The 18,116-nt window shown below is 44.6% G+C and overlaps 1 protein-coding gene across 2 annotated transcripts in view; it reads left to right on the plus strand.

The window, feature by feature from the left end:
- The window catches only part of CEP112 (centrosomal protein 112), a 3,147,769-nt gene that overhangs the window by 619,652 nt on the left and 2,510,001 nt on the right, over positions 1-18,116 (plus strand). For both annotated transcript variants that reach the window (XR_011305153.1, XM_069655053.1), the window contains exon 10: positions 5,160-5,259. Coding sequence is in view for 1 of the 2 variants with exons in the window: in XM_069655053.1 (XP_069511154.1) it covers positions 5,160-5,259 (100 nt within the window). In the remaining variant the exon portion in view is untranslated. The remainder of the gene's footprint in view (positions 1-5,159; positions 5,260-18,116) is intronic.

The following is an 18,116-nucleotide window of genomic DNA, read 5'->3' on the forward strand; positions in this document are numbered from 1 at the left end:
TGGATCTCTTCTCCACCAGTGTCAACCGGAAGTGCGAAAGATTCTGCTTGTGGGAATTTCCTCCAAAAGGAGCCTTAGGGGACTTGTTTGTGGTGGAGTGGTCCTTCCCACTGCTGTATGCGTTTCTGCCAGTCCCCGTCATTCCGCAAGTGCTGCAGAGGTTATGGAGGTTCGGTTTCCGAATGATCCCCATTGCTCCGGCATGGGCCAGGAGAACGTGGTACCCAGACCTTCTCGATATGTCCATCTTCCCTCCACGCCGTCTTCCCTACCGAGACGATCTGCTCTCATGGGAGTGGGGTCAGGTTCTACATCCAGAGGTGAAGTCCCTCAACCTTCATGCTTGGCTTCTGAAAGGTTGAGGTATAAGGATTGGGTCCTCCCTGAAGACGTGATGGAGGTGTTGCTTTCGGCCAGAAGGCCTGCAACGAAGTCCCTGTACCGTTGCCATTGGAGAAAGTTCTGCGACTGGTGCAGGGTTAAGAATGTGGATCCTTTCATGTGCCATGCCTGTGGTTCTGTCTTTTTTGCTTTTGTTAGCCCACACGGACCTGCAAGTGGGTACCATTAAAGATTACCTGGCAGCGCAGTCCATATTTAAGCGTTCGTCTGAGGAGTGTTCTTATTTTAAAATTCCTTTGATTTCTTAGTTTCTGAAAGGGCTCACTAATGTGTTCCCACCGTCTCCTTTCCAGGTGCCCGGTTGGGATTTGAATCTGGTTCTAAAATTCCTCATGGGAGCTCCGTTTCACCCTTTACATTCTTGCCCTTTGAGACTGTTGACCTTGAAAACTGTGTTTTTAGTTGCAGTAACTTCCGCTCGCAGAGTGAGTGAGTTTCAGGCACTTTCCGTTAAGCCACCCTTCACAGTGTTCCATAGGGACAGGGTTGTCCTCAGGGTTCCTCCTTCTTTTCTTCCGAAAGTTGTGTCGGAATTTCATTTAAGCCAGAAGGTCATTCTTCCGGCGTTCTTTCCTCCTCCGCATCCTGGTAAGGAAGAGGAGAGGCTCCATAGGTTGGATCCTGGGAGAGCTTTAAGTTTCTGCATGTCATGCATGTCCCGTGTCAGAGTGGACGATCAGCTGTTTGTTTGGGACAAGCTGTTACTAAACAGACTTTGTCTAGATGGATTATCTTGACAATTTCTGAATGTTACCGCTTGGCGGGTAAGGACCCTTGGGTAGGCTTATGGGCCCATTCTACTAGGGGTGTGGCCGCCTCTACTGCCCTGCAGAGGGGTGTTCCCATTCGTAATATCTGTGAAGCAGCCACGTGGGCCAATGTCCATATTTTTGTAAAACACTACTCCGTGGATTCTATCCATGGGCAAGATTTGGCCTTTGGCAAGGCGGTCCTCTATTCTGCAATTTAATTGGGCATTCTAAAATTCTAAATTCTTTTCCTACCTCCTTACGTTGGCACTGCTTTGGGAGTCTGTCATAGATGTGGAATACGTCGGAGGAACCAATCCCTCCGAAGAACAAGTTACTTTCTTACCTGGTAATGTTCTTTCGATGGGATGTTCCGACAACGTATTCCACATGGCTCCCTCCCTACCTGCCCCTCTACAGAATTTCTTATGCGATTGCAGCTTTTGTTTCCGCGAGGATTTCTGTAGTCATACTTGCAGAAGATTGGTGCCATACGTTCTGGGAAAAAACTACAACTGAGGCTACGGGCGTTGGGCATTGTGCGTCCTACTTATAACATCCGGTGACGTTGGCTCGACGGAGGCCCTCGAGGACAGCGTATCGACGTCATCGACGCAGGACGCAGACGACAAAAATTTTCCAAAGCAGCACAGCTGTGGTGATTACCTGTCATAGTTGTGGAATACGTCGTCAGAACATCCCATCGAAAGAACGTTACCAGATAAGTAACTTGTTTGTCTCACCGCAGCATGGAGAAAGGGTTGCAGTGCAGGCAGCCGTCAGCCGAGGACTGCAATAATGGGGAGGTGGCCATCTTGGGAAACAACTAGACTGCTAGTTTACCCGTACTGAACAATCCACATCACTAGCTGCCAGCGTCTCCAGACACTCCACCGGCGTGACATGACAATACCAGGCAGGTGCAAGTGTGTTCATATAAGAAAACCCTGGCAGCAGAATATACCAGACAGATGCAAATTGCAATTGTGTTCATGTAAGAAAGCCCTAGAAAGGAAGCAAACCAAGCAAAGTCAAGTTGGGCAGTGTGAAAAATGCATCACCTATTGAAGTCCTGATAAGGATGCATCAACACTAGAAAAAGGATGTGTTAAAATATAGTAAAGGGGAGAAAGGACCTGGCAGGAGAGTACACGGGAGGATATCCAAGGGGCAACATGCTCGCCTTCGGAGCAAGACGACACGGATCACCACAGGTTCAAACGCCGGTCCACGCTTAGAAACCTTTGGGTATAAAGCACGTTATAAATAACCTATCATATACTACCAAGACGAACACTAACAGCAAAGTTGTTTTGTATGCAAGTTGTGTTGTTAATAAAGAGAAACCTAAGGCACTGATATTCTTGAAGATATAAACCAGAGTGAAGAGAAATCCAAGGGAAGGGAGCCACCCTCTGGAACAAGGAACGCTATCCCTCTGGAACATTTATGTTGGAGTAACAGATTTCCTTTCGAACAATTGTATGCTACTTAAAACCAAAGATACTTTTCCTTTTCACCTTAAAGTACATTTTTAGAATGTGAGTGCCAGAATAGTACTTTGGACACAGGACGTTTTTTGCTTTGGACATCTTGACATTGGACATACCCTTAGTTTTTGTATTAGGTAGGGAAACACTTATTAGAATAGGGACAGAAAGGCATTTCCCAACCCCCTTTTATTTTCATGAACTTTTTTCGGCCAAAACTGTAAGTCTCTGTCTGTGTCTCATTCCTGGTTCCTTACATTTCCCGCTGGTCAGGACAAGGCACTTTTGGTTAAGGTAATGGTAAAACGAATGCTGCTACAAAGGTGTCCAGGTTTGGGACCAAGTTATGTATGCAGTCCCCGGTCTACATCTATTTGGGGACAAAACTTGCAGATTGAGATGTTAAAATTAACTGTTAGTGGGAGTCAGTCTAAATTGCAATGATTATACATTTTAATCATAAATCTTTGCATAGTCATTGCAGAAATGTGTGACATGCTCTCAAAGGAACCAAATGTCTCTATGCAAGTACTTTGACAAGCCAGGGGATCTTGTCCCTTCTGTTAGGAGAGGGTATCCCTTACCTAAACCTAGGTGTTTCCTAACGTCCATCATTTCCACCCTGTCCTAATCCTTGCCTGTTATCCAAGCCCATGTATGCATGCAAGATGGCATCAGTAATCTGGACCAATAATACTGAGACGAGGAAGAGTAAGAAGGATCACAAAGGAAAGCATGTCCAATGTTTTAGTCTTTTATCACTACACTGAAATTAAGCTGGCCATAACAACTGGCAAAGGCACCAATAAGTCAGAGAGATGCAGTTGTAGTTGCAGAAGCAGTGGTGAGAGACTGCAGAGCGCACACCAAGTGTGGAGAGTGAAAGAGAGCATGAGAAGGACTCTGGCCAGTCAATGGCGGATAAAAGAAACGGGAGACAGTTGGGGAAACGCGAAGGGCATAGTCCACAAGACTCTGCTTGAGAGGAGACGCCGGCGTCCTAGGGCGCAAAGCCCAGATGGAATGAAGACCACAGTCTCAGACTCCTGAGGGAGTAAAACAAACTGCTTTATAACGTGGTTGCGACAAGAGACTGAAAATACTTGTCAGAATAAGGGGACAACTCCACAAGGGAATTGTCTACTGGGCGTACCACCGACTGGCTACAAGAAATCAAAGCCCCACGAGTCCCGCAGTAAGAAAGCATTGCACAAGTAAGGCTGAGTTCCCAGTGCGACAGGTGAGAAGATATTCATCATCGGAAAGTGATTTCCCAATTCGGAAGGAGTACGGGGTGAACGACAAGAGTAGAACAAATCCCAAAGAGAGAATTTGGGAACCCCACCAGAAAGTCTGGAACTCCTACGTGAGATAATAGCAGAGCTTTTTATCGTCACCATGATTGGGGAGAACGGGAGTAGTACTTGATAGGCAAGTAAACCAAATCTATTGTAATGTGGACACATTCTAAAGAAAGTCGGGATTGCAACGTAGGCTTGGATGTAAGAGAAACCAAGGAGAAAGGAATGGTGCCTTGAAAAGTAAAGAATGTGTCTACAAGGCATCTAACCCGTCACAGTGCTTGGCTGAAAGAGAGGCAAAAGGAAACAAAACAAAGAGGAATAGAGCTGGACTTCAGAATTTCAAGCGAAACCAGGGGAAGCAAACCATCCACTTGGTTAGACTTTAATTTGGAATTTATTTTGTTGATGTATATTCTGGATACAGTTGGAAAGGGGAATCATCCCCTTAATTCTCATGGAACTTTTGATTGCTTTCTGCACTTAATTTGGAACTCATTTTAAAGACGGTGAGCAAGGCTGTAGGTGGCCAGCCAAGAGACATGTTCTTCCCTTTTCATGTTATATTAAGTTTAGAGTGTGAGAATCATATTATGTTTTTGACACAGGACAGAGAACTTTATTTTGGACATTCTGATATTCGTTTTGTTGAGGCAGGGACCACTGTTAGGATTAGGGGGAGTTAGGAATTTACCCCAAGCCCCCTTTCTTTTACTTTGAATAAAAAGGTATCAAGCAAACTAACACTCCTGTGTCTTGTCTCCTACTTCCGTACCCATACAGTACCCTGTAGATGTACACTGCCTCCCTTTACCACTTGGCCGCAAACCAGACTGATCCCTAAATCTTTGGTTGGAAAAGTCCTAAATTTAGGGCTGATGTTTTCCTTGGGCTGAGAGGCAATTGATGGGAAGAGGTTATACGGGTGAAATACAATTTTCATAGGGTTCAATGATTCGGTCTCTAGAGGGCAGTAGGTCCGGTGGTGGGAATCCACATTCACAGTATTTGCAGTGAATTGTTGTTGGTCCTGGGGTCGTAAAAGGCCTCTCGTTTCTAAATGAAACTCACTGCTTTGCATGTAGTTTTCTAAAACCTCAGAGGGGAAACTATTTGGCTTATTGGCAAAATGTAGTTTATAAGTCTGTAATTTGCCTCTGGTTCTTTGTGTTATTTCCTTGGTTGTTGGCGTGATTGTGTTCCCTCCTTTTTTTCAGATCCTTGATAGGAAGAATAGTGAAACTGAGGACCTGAAGACGTTGTACAGAACCAAGCAGACCGAATCTGAAGAGACGATAAGGAAGCTTGAGAAGAAAGGTAACACTAGAATTGGTCTTTAAGGGGTAACAATGCCTTTTTGAAAAAGCACTTTTGGCATGGTATACCACAGTAGTTGTTTCTATTCAAAATAGGTTATGTCGGCTTTGTTGTAGGTACACATTTAGTATGGGTCAATAGCAGTCAAAAATCATATGAAGTTTCCCGTATTGTAGATAACATTTGGAAAAATGTATTTCCTAATTACTCCATTGTGTGGTATACACATTTAGTTTGAGATGGTAGAGAGCTTGAGGAAGTGTGACTTGGGGGCACGGAGTGCGGGGGGACTAGAGGGGGCCAGTGGGAGTGTGGGATAAGGGGGGGCAATTCTTTCCCTTAAGCTTATTTTAAAAAAAATATGTGAAAGTGTATGTTTCTGATACCTATTTGAGCGGGGCATTTGGCAAAACAGGTCTGAGATTTTAGATGGGGTGTTCTGAGAGTTCCTCCATAACATTTGCTTGAATAATAGAACTTCTCAACCGTAGTGCAGGCTCTTTTGGTCTTGCACATAGATGGTGGCAATGACCTCCTGACTGGGTTCCCACCCACTCACTTGGCTCACCTAAAAGCAGTCCACCATGCTGCAGCACAGCTTATTACAGGTGCAATGAAATTTGAGCACATCACTCCCATCCTACACAACCAACATTGGCTTCCTCTTCAGGCCAGGATACTGTTCAAGACTGCATGTATCTACAAAGCAGTCACCGTACATAGTGGCTAGGCTCCACATACCTGGTGTCACTCGCTCTACCCAGCAAATTGATCAACCGGTTTGAATCACAACTCCCCCGGAAAGAGAGAATCCGCAAACAAGACTCCTCATGTCATAATGTCCTCACAATTTTTCAATTTTGCAAATCTTTCACACCTGACCAAGGACTGATTGCAATGGTTGTACATACCGATGCACACACCGTAACTCATAGTACTCCGCTACTCTTAAATGTGCCAGCACATATGCTGGCTACCCACACCCTGTGCAGCGCTCCGCGGCTCTTGAGCTAGGTCCACGCTTTAAACATTAAAATAAAAAATAATGTAAGTCAAATATTGACTTTTAAAATCACTTCCCTTTGTAATAAAAAAGAACATGGTTTTCAGGGATGTACTAGCCAGAATGAAGTCATCTCTTTACCTGGGTTAAACTGTTGTTCCTTATGATATTAATCTAGTGTCCTTCTGCTCTGTTTCCACTATCACTACCTCTCCTGCGCCACTACCACCACTACATCCTTTCTTCTCCTGCTACCTTCCGTGGTGGGTCGAAAGAAGGCATCAGTCTCTTTGAGGACATTTCCAAAATAATTTTATTAAATGATAAGACAACAACCTAGCTTTCCATATTCTAGAGGGTTTCCCTACCTACCTATCTAAAGGAACGAAAGGTGCTAGTCTGTCATCAGGGTGTCCCAAAGAAAGAAAAGCCCTCCATCCAAATCTAGTTCTACCCTAAACCTACCACTAAGAAACTAAACCTAAACAATCCCAGGAGATTGGCTTGATTCTTCTGATGTACCAGTCTTTTCTGATGGCCTCTTTGTATCGATGCCTTTACTCTTGTTGCTATTTATTTAGCAGGATCTTCAGGAATAGTCTCTTCTGATCTCCTGCTTTGGCTCTTGTTATTCCTCTACAACATTTGTGAATTTGATATTCGCTTTAGAGAAGTATTTATGCCAACTTTCCCTGTGATACTTGCTTAGTTGTTGGTTGGAGGTTTTAGACCTACTGATCTCGGCTCTCAGCTTGGCTGGGGTTTCCGCCCACTTGATGTTTCCCCAATTACAGATTCTCTGTTTGTCCTTCTCTCTTACAAGACTTTGTCACAGTTTCTTGTCTTTGCAGTTTGTTGCTTATGTAATATTTTCCCTTTATTAGGTTCTGGTGTGGACCCTTCATAGACTTCCCAGTCAGTGTTATTAAAGCCCCTGATTCTAAGCTCTATACATTTCCAATTACATAGGTTTATATTTAGTAACTCCTTGTGAGTACTGGAACAAGTGTCATGCCTGCGCCATGTGCGCATCCATTTACACTCAATTTGGACTATATGTTTATCATTTATTTACAACAGACTCTTGGATCTATCTATATTTACTTTGGAAACTTTATTTCCCATTTGCAAGACTTTGCTGCTTAATTATTATTTCCAACAAACTACGCATACCATAATGCACCTGGCTACAAGCATTGATTCCTGGCTGTTCCTATTGGTTATCAATGGAACTACACCCCCCAGAAGCCCTAGAGACTTGCCCTGCTTCCACCAGCCCAGGAACAGAAAGGGAGGTGGCCGATTGCCTGCAGGTGTGTTTAGCCAGGTGCAACCAATTAGCCTGCCTCTGGGCTGGGCTAGGCAGTATAAAGGCTGCTGCCTGCAAGTGGCTCAGCCTCTTGCATCTGAGAGTTCTTCCTCCACCTTTTGCTTCTTTCTACGGATCTTGTATGCTGCTTACCTTCACTCCTGCTTGGACCCTGCCTTGTTGCTTGCTCCACCCTGCTGCCTCCAGCCATAGCCTTCCAGGCTCCCTGCCTCACAGCCCTGCTCCTCTGGGCTCTCCACACTGCAGCTGATCACGCTCTGCTGCCTTCCAGTCTTCGCCCTTGCCCTGCCGGGCTCTCCACACTGCAGCGGATCACGCTCTGCTGCCTTCCAGCCTTCGCCCTTGCCCTGCCGGGCTCTCCACATTGCAGTGGATCACGCTCTGCTGCCTTCCAGCCTTCGCCCTTGCCCTGCCGGGCTCTCCACATTGCAGCGGATCACGCTCTGCTGCCTTCCAGCCTTCGCCCTTGCCCTGCCGGGCTCTCCACATTGCAGCGGATCACGCTCTGCTGCCTTCCAGCCTTCGCCCTTGCCCTGCCGGGCTCTCCACATTGCAGCCGATCACGCTCTGCTGCCTTCCAGCCTCCGCCCTTGCCCTGCGTACCCTCTACATTGCAGCTGATCACGCTCTGCTGCTTTCCTGCCTCAGCCCTTGTCCTCTGGGCTCCCTGCCCTGCAGCCTGCCTCACTCCGGCTGCCTTCAGCCCTTGTCCTCTGGGCCTTCCTACTTTGCAGCTTATCCCGCTTCGCTGCCTACTACCTACCTTTTCCGCTGGGTTCTCGGCCTAGCAGCTCTCTACAGTCCTCTGCTACCTTCTACGTTCATCGGCCTTGTCCCTCAGGGTTCACTCCTTACTGCCCGGCCCTTACGGGATCCTTGCCGTGCAGTCTGCTTTACTCTGCTGCCCTAAGCCCTTTTCCTCTGGGTGTTCTCCCTTACAGTCCTACCCCTGTGGGCTTACTCATTGCTTTCCTGCTCCTCTGAGCTCTCAACCTTGTTCCTTACTGTCCTCTGCTATCCTATCCTGTTACACGACTTTCCTTTCATTTCCTTCTGCTAGTTTGCTATCACCTCATTTACTGGATTTGTCTGTAGTATCTTCTCTTGTACTGTTTGTAGACCCTTTTGTACAGAGCTTGTCTGTTGGTTCCCATCAGTCAACCTCTGCCCCTTCCCTTGTCCTGTTTCTACATTACAGACACCCAGAGCTGCTGTTCCAAGTCATGAGCAATCAGCGTGGGCCTCTGTTATAGCAAACTGTGCAGAAGGCTAGAGTATTTCCAAGGTTCGTGGAATACTCTTTTCCTATATCTGCATACACCCCAAGAGGGTATTCGTTCTGTATCTTTTCCCTTGCTACTCTTGCTTACTCTTCGTTCTCTTTCCTTTCCGCTGTGTGTGTTCTTATCTGTCCACTTTATTTGGCACAACCACCCAAACCCTTTCTGGGTGTCCTGTGCCACTCTTAATAGAGTGCCACTCCTGACAACAAGTTCCTCTTCTCATCTTATGTTGTCCTGGTGACCTCTCGCCTCTCCTGTTCTCCCTGTTACCTCTCTGCATGCGGGGGAACGTTGTAGGTTCTTGCGTTCGCTCAGGTTGCCTTCTCCGGTATTGGGTTTCTCCTTCCTTCTCTTTGTCGCGCCCTCATCCTCGGCTGTCCCTCTTCCAGGTACGAAGCAGGCGTTTAGGAAGCTGCTTGCGTTCCCAATGACGCTCATTCCTCATGCTTCTTGGTTTCCCGCTCTCGGCTTCCCTTACGCCATCTATGGGCTTTACCACATGGAAGCTGCTCACGCTTCCCATTACATTCTCGGATTGTCTGGCTTGTTTGGTTGGGCGCCCTGTCCATCATGGTAGAGATGTGGTCTCGTCACCACCTGCAGCAGGACTCTGCTTTCCTGTGGTAATTCTGTTCCCCGTTGTTAGATACACTGGCCAGCCAACGTCTCAATCTGGCATTCAGCCACATCTTCTTCAGGCGTGCTCACATCAGGGGGCTTGCTCGGTTTCGATACTCTGCTTCAGCTTCCTCCACTGGTCCCAGTTAAGTATGCAGGTTCTCTAAGATATATTCTCATTTCCTTCTTCATGCTTGTTGGCTCCAGCATTACCTTCAGCCAAACAAGAATATGGTTTAACCTTACTCAGGTAAGTTCCCAATTTTCTTTTAATGGGGGGTCAGTACTCGAGGGGAACTAATATCATAGAAGATAGAGACAGAAGTGAGCCTGACTACCCCTCTTTACGCTATTGGGCCAAATGAACACTGTTTGAATAATAACACATGTAGTACTAAACCATATTTCACATAAACGATATGGTGGAGTACACACTAAACCTCTGTAAAACGGTGCATCGTTTTTTTGTCTTTATCAGTGTTAATCATGACTAAAACATGACTTCAAATTGTGTGTTTTTGATGCCTTTCAATAAGGTTGTTTGATGTAATAGAATGAGAATTTAATAAAATCATGTTTTTTTACAGAAGTTTAGTGTGTACTCCACCATATTGTTTATGTGGAATATGGTTGAGTACTACATGTGTTAATATACAAACAGTGTTCATTTGGCCCAGTAGCGTAAAGAGGGATAGTCAGTCTCACTTCTGTCTCTATCAAACAAGAATATGGTACAGTAGTCTTTGTAGCAATTAGTCCCATGTATGCGTCTAGGATGAGTGGTTTAGGGTGTTCCTCACAGGGATCCCTTTTAGCGTTGGCGAGAAGGGACAAATGCCTTTGATTTGTCACACGTTCCTCTCTCTCTCTAACACTACACCCTGCTACCGCTAGTACAACTACTACTCGCCACTATCAATTCGTACTCCCTACTTCTCTACTACCAACACTACTGCCAATACTACGATTTCTATTATGACCTCTTTCTTTACCACAACTCACTACTAAACACTGCCACTACTACCTCCCTTCTAGTTCCACTTTACCACTGCAACACTCACTCCTCTCACCCGCGCACAACCACTCCTACACACCCCTCTCTCCAACCGCCTCCAGTCTTCCTTCCTCTGTCCCCTCACTGGTCTCTCGGTCCTCCTGTTGCCACCTCCTGACCCAAGTTGACCTTTTAAATATCACACTGCTTCCCAGGTTTGGCCAATTTACCCTGACCAACCACTTCAAGGGGTGTGACATGGGAAGGGCTCATGAGGGGATGTAAGCCCTGCCCTCTTTCCACATAGCCCTACAATGTTCCGGCCTGGAAAGCCAAACTGTCTATAGGTCTAATATTAAATTCCATGGTTGGCTAGTCGGTTTCTTCTCGGTCGTGGGCTCTGGCTGGTGTTGCCTGCTGGAGCCCCGCTTCGCATCATAATGCTGTATCAGCCCACAGAATTTGGCGTCACTTCCCCCGGCTGCCTTCTTCAAGGTTTGTTAGGGGCCCCGCAATCAAGCACCTTGAAAAAGGGCTCCCTCCACAGGCAGGGCATGGAAATGAGCCCTGTAACACTTGCATTTACCTGGAAAAGGTGCAGGGCACATGTATAACTCTGAGGAGTGTCCAAGCCACTTGCCTCCTGCAAGTCGGCTGCATGATCCACCAAATCACCCTTTTTCACCATAGAGCTCCTCTGGAAAGTCCCTAGCTTCACTAGGTTGAACAGGTTCCAAACCAAAGCAAATGTGGGGTCCCCTTCCTTGTCATAAATGTCATCAAATTGAGACATGAATGTACCCCTATGGAGCAGGGCTTATTCCCGGAAGGAAGTGTAGAGATTGGAGGGCCGACGTCTGAAAACTGAGCATTGCGACCTCGCGACAGGTACTTGTACGCCGTTTGTGGCTGCGAAACCTATCGTTATCTCTAATGGTTCATCCGAGCGCAGTGGGCCCGAAATCGTGTGGGTGGGTCCGGGGCTAAAGCAGTCGGCACTGAAGCTGGAGCCACTGGCACCTTGGCAAATATGTTAAGCATCCTAAGCCTAAACGTCCCCCGTTCCTCTGGAGTAGAGCAGGCGTCTGCAACCTGTGGTTCTCCAGATGTTTTGGACAATGACGCCCATGATTCCTTCACATTGACTATGCTGGCTTGAGCTGATAGGAGTTGTAGTCCAAAACATCTGGAGAGCCAAAGGTTACAGACCCCTGGATTAGAGGATTGCTTGGCGAAAGGTGCCTTGGAAGTCTGATCTTCAGGAACTTCATTCGAGTGGTGGCTCCTCTTCTTTGACAAAGAAGTCTGTTTTTATGCTTCTCCTTGTGGAGGAAAGTGAAAATATTTGCCTCCCATTCCCGAAGTGCCTTGAGGTGCATTGACTGACACGACGCACAATCCTAAGTATCATGACCTTCACCAAGGCAATAAAGATACATCCGGTGAGGATCAGAGATGGACATTTCAAACCCTGCAGTCGATGCAGCGTTTAAACACTTAAGACTTTGTCGGATTTGGCATATCATCAAAATTAACGAGGTATGAGGAAAAACTTCAAGGAAGCATTGTTCCTAAAGCAAGCAGAGTGCGCATAAAAAAGGATTGAATGAAGGTCACAGCACCACTATGTATACTTGCCCCGAAGTCCTGTCCTGCATGGGACGCGTAGAGGTGTCGGATAGAGCAGGTGTGGAGCCGCACTGCACTCTCCAGCGGTGGAAAAGTTTCCGAAGAGCAGCTGTTCTAGGAAATAGATATCAAACATGACAAATTCAGTGGAGGAACAAATCAATTCGAAATGCATGTACCCATGAAGAATGATGGTCTAGGATTGGCGGAAAGACGGCAACACCCTCAGTTAATTACCTCTGAGTAGGTCTCTACTTAGCTTGAGGGCTTTACGAGCCCCCACAGGCCCTCTCAATCCCACAGCCAGGCTATAAAGTGTGACTTCTTGACAGACATGGCTTTAACCCTTCACTCACTCCCACCGAGACCCTGTTTTTCCGCTTGGGTAACATTACCCTTTCATTCATCTTGAATGCCCGGTTCTATGTGTTTATAGCGAAAAATAAATATCGGAATGAAAAATATAACGAAAATGTAATAATGAAAACCGAAATAACGAAATGCATTGTCTCCAATGTAAAGTGTCCTTATACCGAAATCAAAACGACAGATGTATATAACAAAACCGCAGTGAGCACCGTCAGAATAGATTAAATAGCATATTTACACAGCGTGGCATTTATTTTGTAATACTAAATAAAGAAATAAAGACTTACCAAGAGGTGTCCAGAAAGCAGATCTATCAGAGTGTGGTAGAAAAGCTGGAACCCAGATGAAAAACTAAGAAATCCAGATCATGCAACCAGGATTTGAAGAAAACCAATAAAAAGGTGTAAAAAGAAATCCAAGAAAAGCAAATAAATCCAACCAAAAATCCAGTGAGCCAGAAGTGAAAGCAGGAACCAAAAGAACCAGTTTAAATCCCAATCCACTGACCGAAATATAAAGAAATCCAGCAAAATGAAAACGAAATGAAAAATCATGAAAATTGGGAGAAAAGAAATCAAAGAATTAGAAAAATCCAAACGAAAACCAAAAATCTACTCAGGCAGAAAAGATGGCTGGAACCCAAAGAACCAGTTTTAATCCAAATCCAGGGACCCAAAAGTGAAGAAATCCGGAAAAATTACAAATGTAAACCAGGATAAAAGAAAAAATCCAAATGAAAAGGGACCTCCATTGAAAGCTGTCTGATCGCATATAATGTTGAAATAAAAAATGGCGTTGCAGTGTTTCTGGTCAAAATACATTTAAAAAAGCCATAGAAAGAGTGGCACCTACTGACGAAAACAATATTGCAGTTCAAAAAAAGAATTACTAGTCATAGTTTTAAAGGTTAACATGAGCTAAAATACAATACAATAATTTGTTATTTCTGTTATTTAATAAAAAATATTTAGTTGTTTTAAATTCACTGACAATTATTTTATTATTTCTGTCGTTATCACTGTATACCAAATGCCCAATGCCTTGAGTTTCACTCCATCCACTTACAAATCTCTCTTTGCCCTTCACAGTCGGCCGACGCACAACCAAGGCAACTTTATTGACCTTGTCTTTCGCTGCTCCGCCACACAATCCCCATCACTCTTGCACTTTTCTAGGTCAGCCCCCTCCATCAACAATGCCCACTGCAATAGATCCCTACATAGCATGAGTTGGATCTTCCATCCTTGCTCACACTAAATTGAAGATGATGTCGTGAACATGCCTGTGTGGACACACACTTTGACCGTGCTTCTCCCTTTGCGCACCACTATTCTGCTTGCTCTCTCATTCCATCTCACCCCAGTTTTGAATCACTCCCCTCATTCACCAACTTAATAGCCAAGCAACTGCCTAAGACACGTAAAACCTATTCTCCTTCTCTCACTGAATCCTACAAGGAATCCATCTTGACTCATCTGTCCTGGACTGTACTAAATACTCTCCCAATATCAACCTCATTGTCTCTCGCTCTGCTTCCATCCCACCTTACTCTCCTCAACACTCCAAACCATGCTCAACCCAGACATGCCCCATCTACTCCTCTCTCCCAAAGACTGCGTCTTTCACTTTTCCTCAAAGATTTCCAATATAAGAAACATATTGACAGCCCTTCCATCACTCCCCATGCTCATTCCCATTCCCCAAACCATCACTCTTACCTCCTGTGGGATACATTGACCCACTCAGCAGTATTCCCATCCATAACCAAGCTGCACTTCAGCAGTTAACAGCAAAATGGCTGCACAGGCTCCCTTGAGCACCACTGCCTCGCATCAAAACTGCATTTCGCAGCTACAAAAGGATGGCTGCACTGTTTTGCGAAGCAGCATTGGGCAAGTTAGAACAGGGAGCACACCGAGAAAGGCTGCCGAGGTGTGTTCTGGTGTGTACTATAAAAGCGGAGAGCAAAAGCAGCGCTGCTTTGCTGCTAGGCCAAAGTTTCCCATTGAAAAAGGGAAATATTTTACATTTAAAATGATGCCGCTCTGATGCTCTTTTCTGCTGTTCTACATTACTCGGCTTTAATCAGTGAGGCCCTGTCATGCCCATTCATATTCAGATTGTGCTCTAGCGGAAAAGAGCATTATCCCTGAATAACAGGCTGTGTCAGCCCAGATCCAGGAAATCAATAGAAGCTTTACTTTCAGCCGCATGGAAAAAATGCTTGACTTTTGGGCTACAAATGTCAAAAATCAATGCTTCAAAAGAAACCCTAGCTCCATGGGCATGTGTCAATTTCAGTGGACCTGTGCCTTGAACAGATTGCTCTAGAGAAACTGACTAGGGCTGCAAAACGCTGTTGGGAAGTCAGAAGGAAGAGAAAACCTGTTGAAATGGTCAGCCCAGCAGACTTCACCATGTGTTAAAAAGCACATTTGCAAATAAGGGAAAATGCCAGTTTTAAAAGTGTAATGTTGAAAGTAGGCTCTGTCTTGGCCTAGCAATGTAAAGGGGGTTTTGCTGGGAAGCATGTATGAGATGTTTTATTTCAACAGGCTTGCTGCGGATCCAGAACAAAATAAAATAAAGTAATAAAGGCAATGGCTTTACTGGAAAATTTGCCAAACATGGTTCTACTATGGCTCAAGGGACAGTTGTGGGCTGGGCCTTCCCCCAACAGGAGCCTCAAGGGATTTCTGGGACACCTACACGTTAACTGTTGCCTTTTGAAACTTTGAATGACCAAGAAAAAGAAATATCACACGCTTGTCAGGCTTCTGTCTGGGTTTCAGCTTGAGACAATAGATCTGGGACACCTTTGTGCGACTTTTGGAAGTGACAACCACCAGTTACTCAAGCTGGGGAAACTCCAGGGCAGCCCTGGGCTAAACTGACATCTGGTGGTAGCCTGAAGAAAAAAACTGGTCCCAGTGGAGGACAAAGGCCAGCCCATTTTGGCTCAAAAGACTAGTTTATTAATAAAACTTTGAGAATTTTATCTCCGCAATTGGGCCACGCAGAAATGTGAAAGTTTCACTATCTAGATGCAATTTTGGTGGCTTTAAATTAAGACGTGGTAGCCTTCACTGGCATATAAGGGACAGAAATGGCAGAGAATTCAATATTCTGAGGAAAGTGTGTATGGTACCACTTTCAAATTCAATATTAACATGCCTTATGATAATATGTACACATGTATACAGTTATAGAAGTTTAGGCATAACAGTTCTCACTGAAAAGGATGAAAAATTATTAGACAGACGAAACAAAGTCCTACAAACTTGGAAGTTAGTCTGCCATGCTCTGCGTGAAATATGTAATCTTCCTATGTAATTGGCAAAAGTGCCACAACTGTACAAATGTGTGATTTATGTTGAGATTGATTTTTGGCAAAAAGGGCTGTGGGATGGCATTGCTCCTCATAAAACACAACCCCCTAAACTGAGTCCCCTTCTGGAGGAGGCGACGAGCATAGGTTGACCTATCCAGTTCTTGGGTGCAGGTCTAGTTTAGTTCTACCCAACCATAAATTCTGTGATGTCACCTGTCTTATAAATAAGAGATGCTGACACACTCTACACACAGACTCTCCTGAAGTTCCAGTGCCTGCGTATCCAGACATTCCAGATCCACTTTTGCAAGATTCCAGACCCTACCGCCAGGCCAAATCCTTGCTGACCCTATTCCAGCAAGGCCATTGATCAGGAAACCCCACTAATAATCCCAATAACAAAGGGGAAAAGCTGTGGTACACTTTGGGAAGTATCCTGTGACCAGACCAGCTTTTTGCCCACTACCTGCATGCCCGCTGTATCCTTGCCATCCAGTGACTATACTTGCCCAGCTTTGTGCTGTAAAGAGAGCCGCCTCGCTGTGACCAGAACCTTTTGATTCCACAATCTGTTTGGCCGTCCCAAATTCAAGCACGGATTGTGAATATTTCCCCATCCCAGAGCAACACACAGCCTACCCCATCTTGACCCTTTGTCTTTGTCCTATTTTCTAAGTAATCCTATCCATACCCTGGTAGCTTGTTTAAGACTGTTAGAATTCTCTGTTCACTATGTCCTTGATCTCCCAGCATTAGCGCCACTTTTCTATTCATTTCTGTCTTGCATAGATCATAAATCCGTAGTCCTATTTTGATCAAATTAATTCCCACATAAAGTTGAACGCGGGGTGAAAAGGTTGATGTCGCCAATCAACCTTGGAGCGTACCGTGTCTTTCTTTAACAATATAGTCTTGATAATCTAGTTTAAGTAAAACTTGCCTTTCTTTCCAACCAATTTTCTCTTTTAACTGATTTATTTTACTAAATACCAAATTTCTTTCACCTTGAAAATCTCAACCAATTATCCAGCTATAGTCACTCTTTCACTTCTATATTATCCTTCTGATGTGCATCGATTCCCCAGCCTAAAAACCGCATTCCGATTCTGTGTATTCCACTTGTTTTTTAAAAAAAAGAACTTTTTGACATTTAAAACTGTAAAAAGGTAACAATGCAACTTTTAAACGTGTGATTTTGACTGCACTGGGGTTCTCACTTTCAAATTGCTTTTGAACTGTATGCCTTTTGTGATACATTGCTCTATAGTTGATAGTGATAATACATCCCTGATACTGTGATAAAACATACGTACCTCATTATTTAACCACACATATAATTAATTACTTGTCAAAATCTGAGAGTCATTTTAAGCAATTGAAAAGGGTTTTGCCTCTTATTTTGGATTTGGATTCTGTTTGCTGCCTCATATTCCTGTCTTCCTGCTGCTTCTTTCTATCCATGATTAATTGGGGTTTGAGGGAACATTGCAGAGGGAAACCTTAACTCGGTGCTATCTATCCTAATTGAAAAAGGGTTCCTATTCATTTGTGCTTTGGACATGTTCTTGTAGAAGTTTACCCAAGTGTATTTCAGTGGTTTTCATGGTTGTATACTAATTGACCTTTTCACAATTGACCTCGGGAGAATTGACCTAATTTAGAAGGTCAATTAGGAAATATATGCGGGGGGAAACCCCCCGCAACCCCACACCCAATCCAAAACCCCTTGCAACCCCCCACCCAATCCCCTTATAATATTTATAATCCAAAACCAACCCAATATAAAATAATATTTATAATCCAAAACCAACCCAATATAAAATAACTAAAATAATATATAGGTCAATTGTAAAAGGTCAATTTGGGTAATACTGTTTTCATTGTAATTATCACCCCATTGGTGATTGCTGCCCAATATAAATGTGTGATTTTCTTTGAATTTAAAATAAATAAATATTGTGTTACCACCCACCTGCCTGGTTCATGGTTCATGGTTCATTTTGACCCGGGGTATTTGTAAAAGGGGGTGTGAGACGGGTTGGGTATCGGCTCAATTCGAATTCATAGAAAATAAAGAAAAAACATTCTTATTGCACGCTACATCTAAGACTAAGGGCGAAGGTCCTGGTCCGGTGGGTGGCGCTTGATTGGAATCCTTCACATTCCCCATCCCACTACACCTGCTTTGCTGGCACCCATTTTCCTTTCCTGGCTATAAGTCCAGCTTGTGCTTTTATCGACCTCTTTGCAAAGTAGACAATCGAGGACCAAGCACCCCTTAACTTGCCTATCTGTTAAAT

Source organism: Ambystoma mexicanum, chromosome 3q (assembly GCF_040938575.1).
Source record: "Ambystoma mexicanum isolate Mex_15411 chromosome 3q, UKY_AmexF1_1, whole genome shotgun sequence".
Lineage (NCBI taxonomy): Eukaryota > Metazoa > Chordata > Amphibia > Caudata > Ambystomatidae > Ambystoma > Ambystoma mexicanum.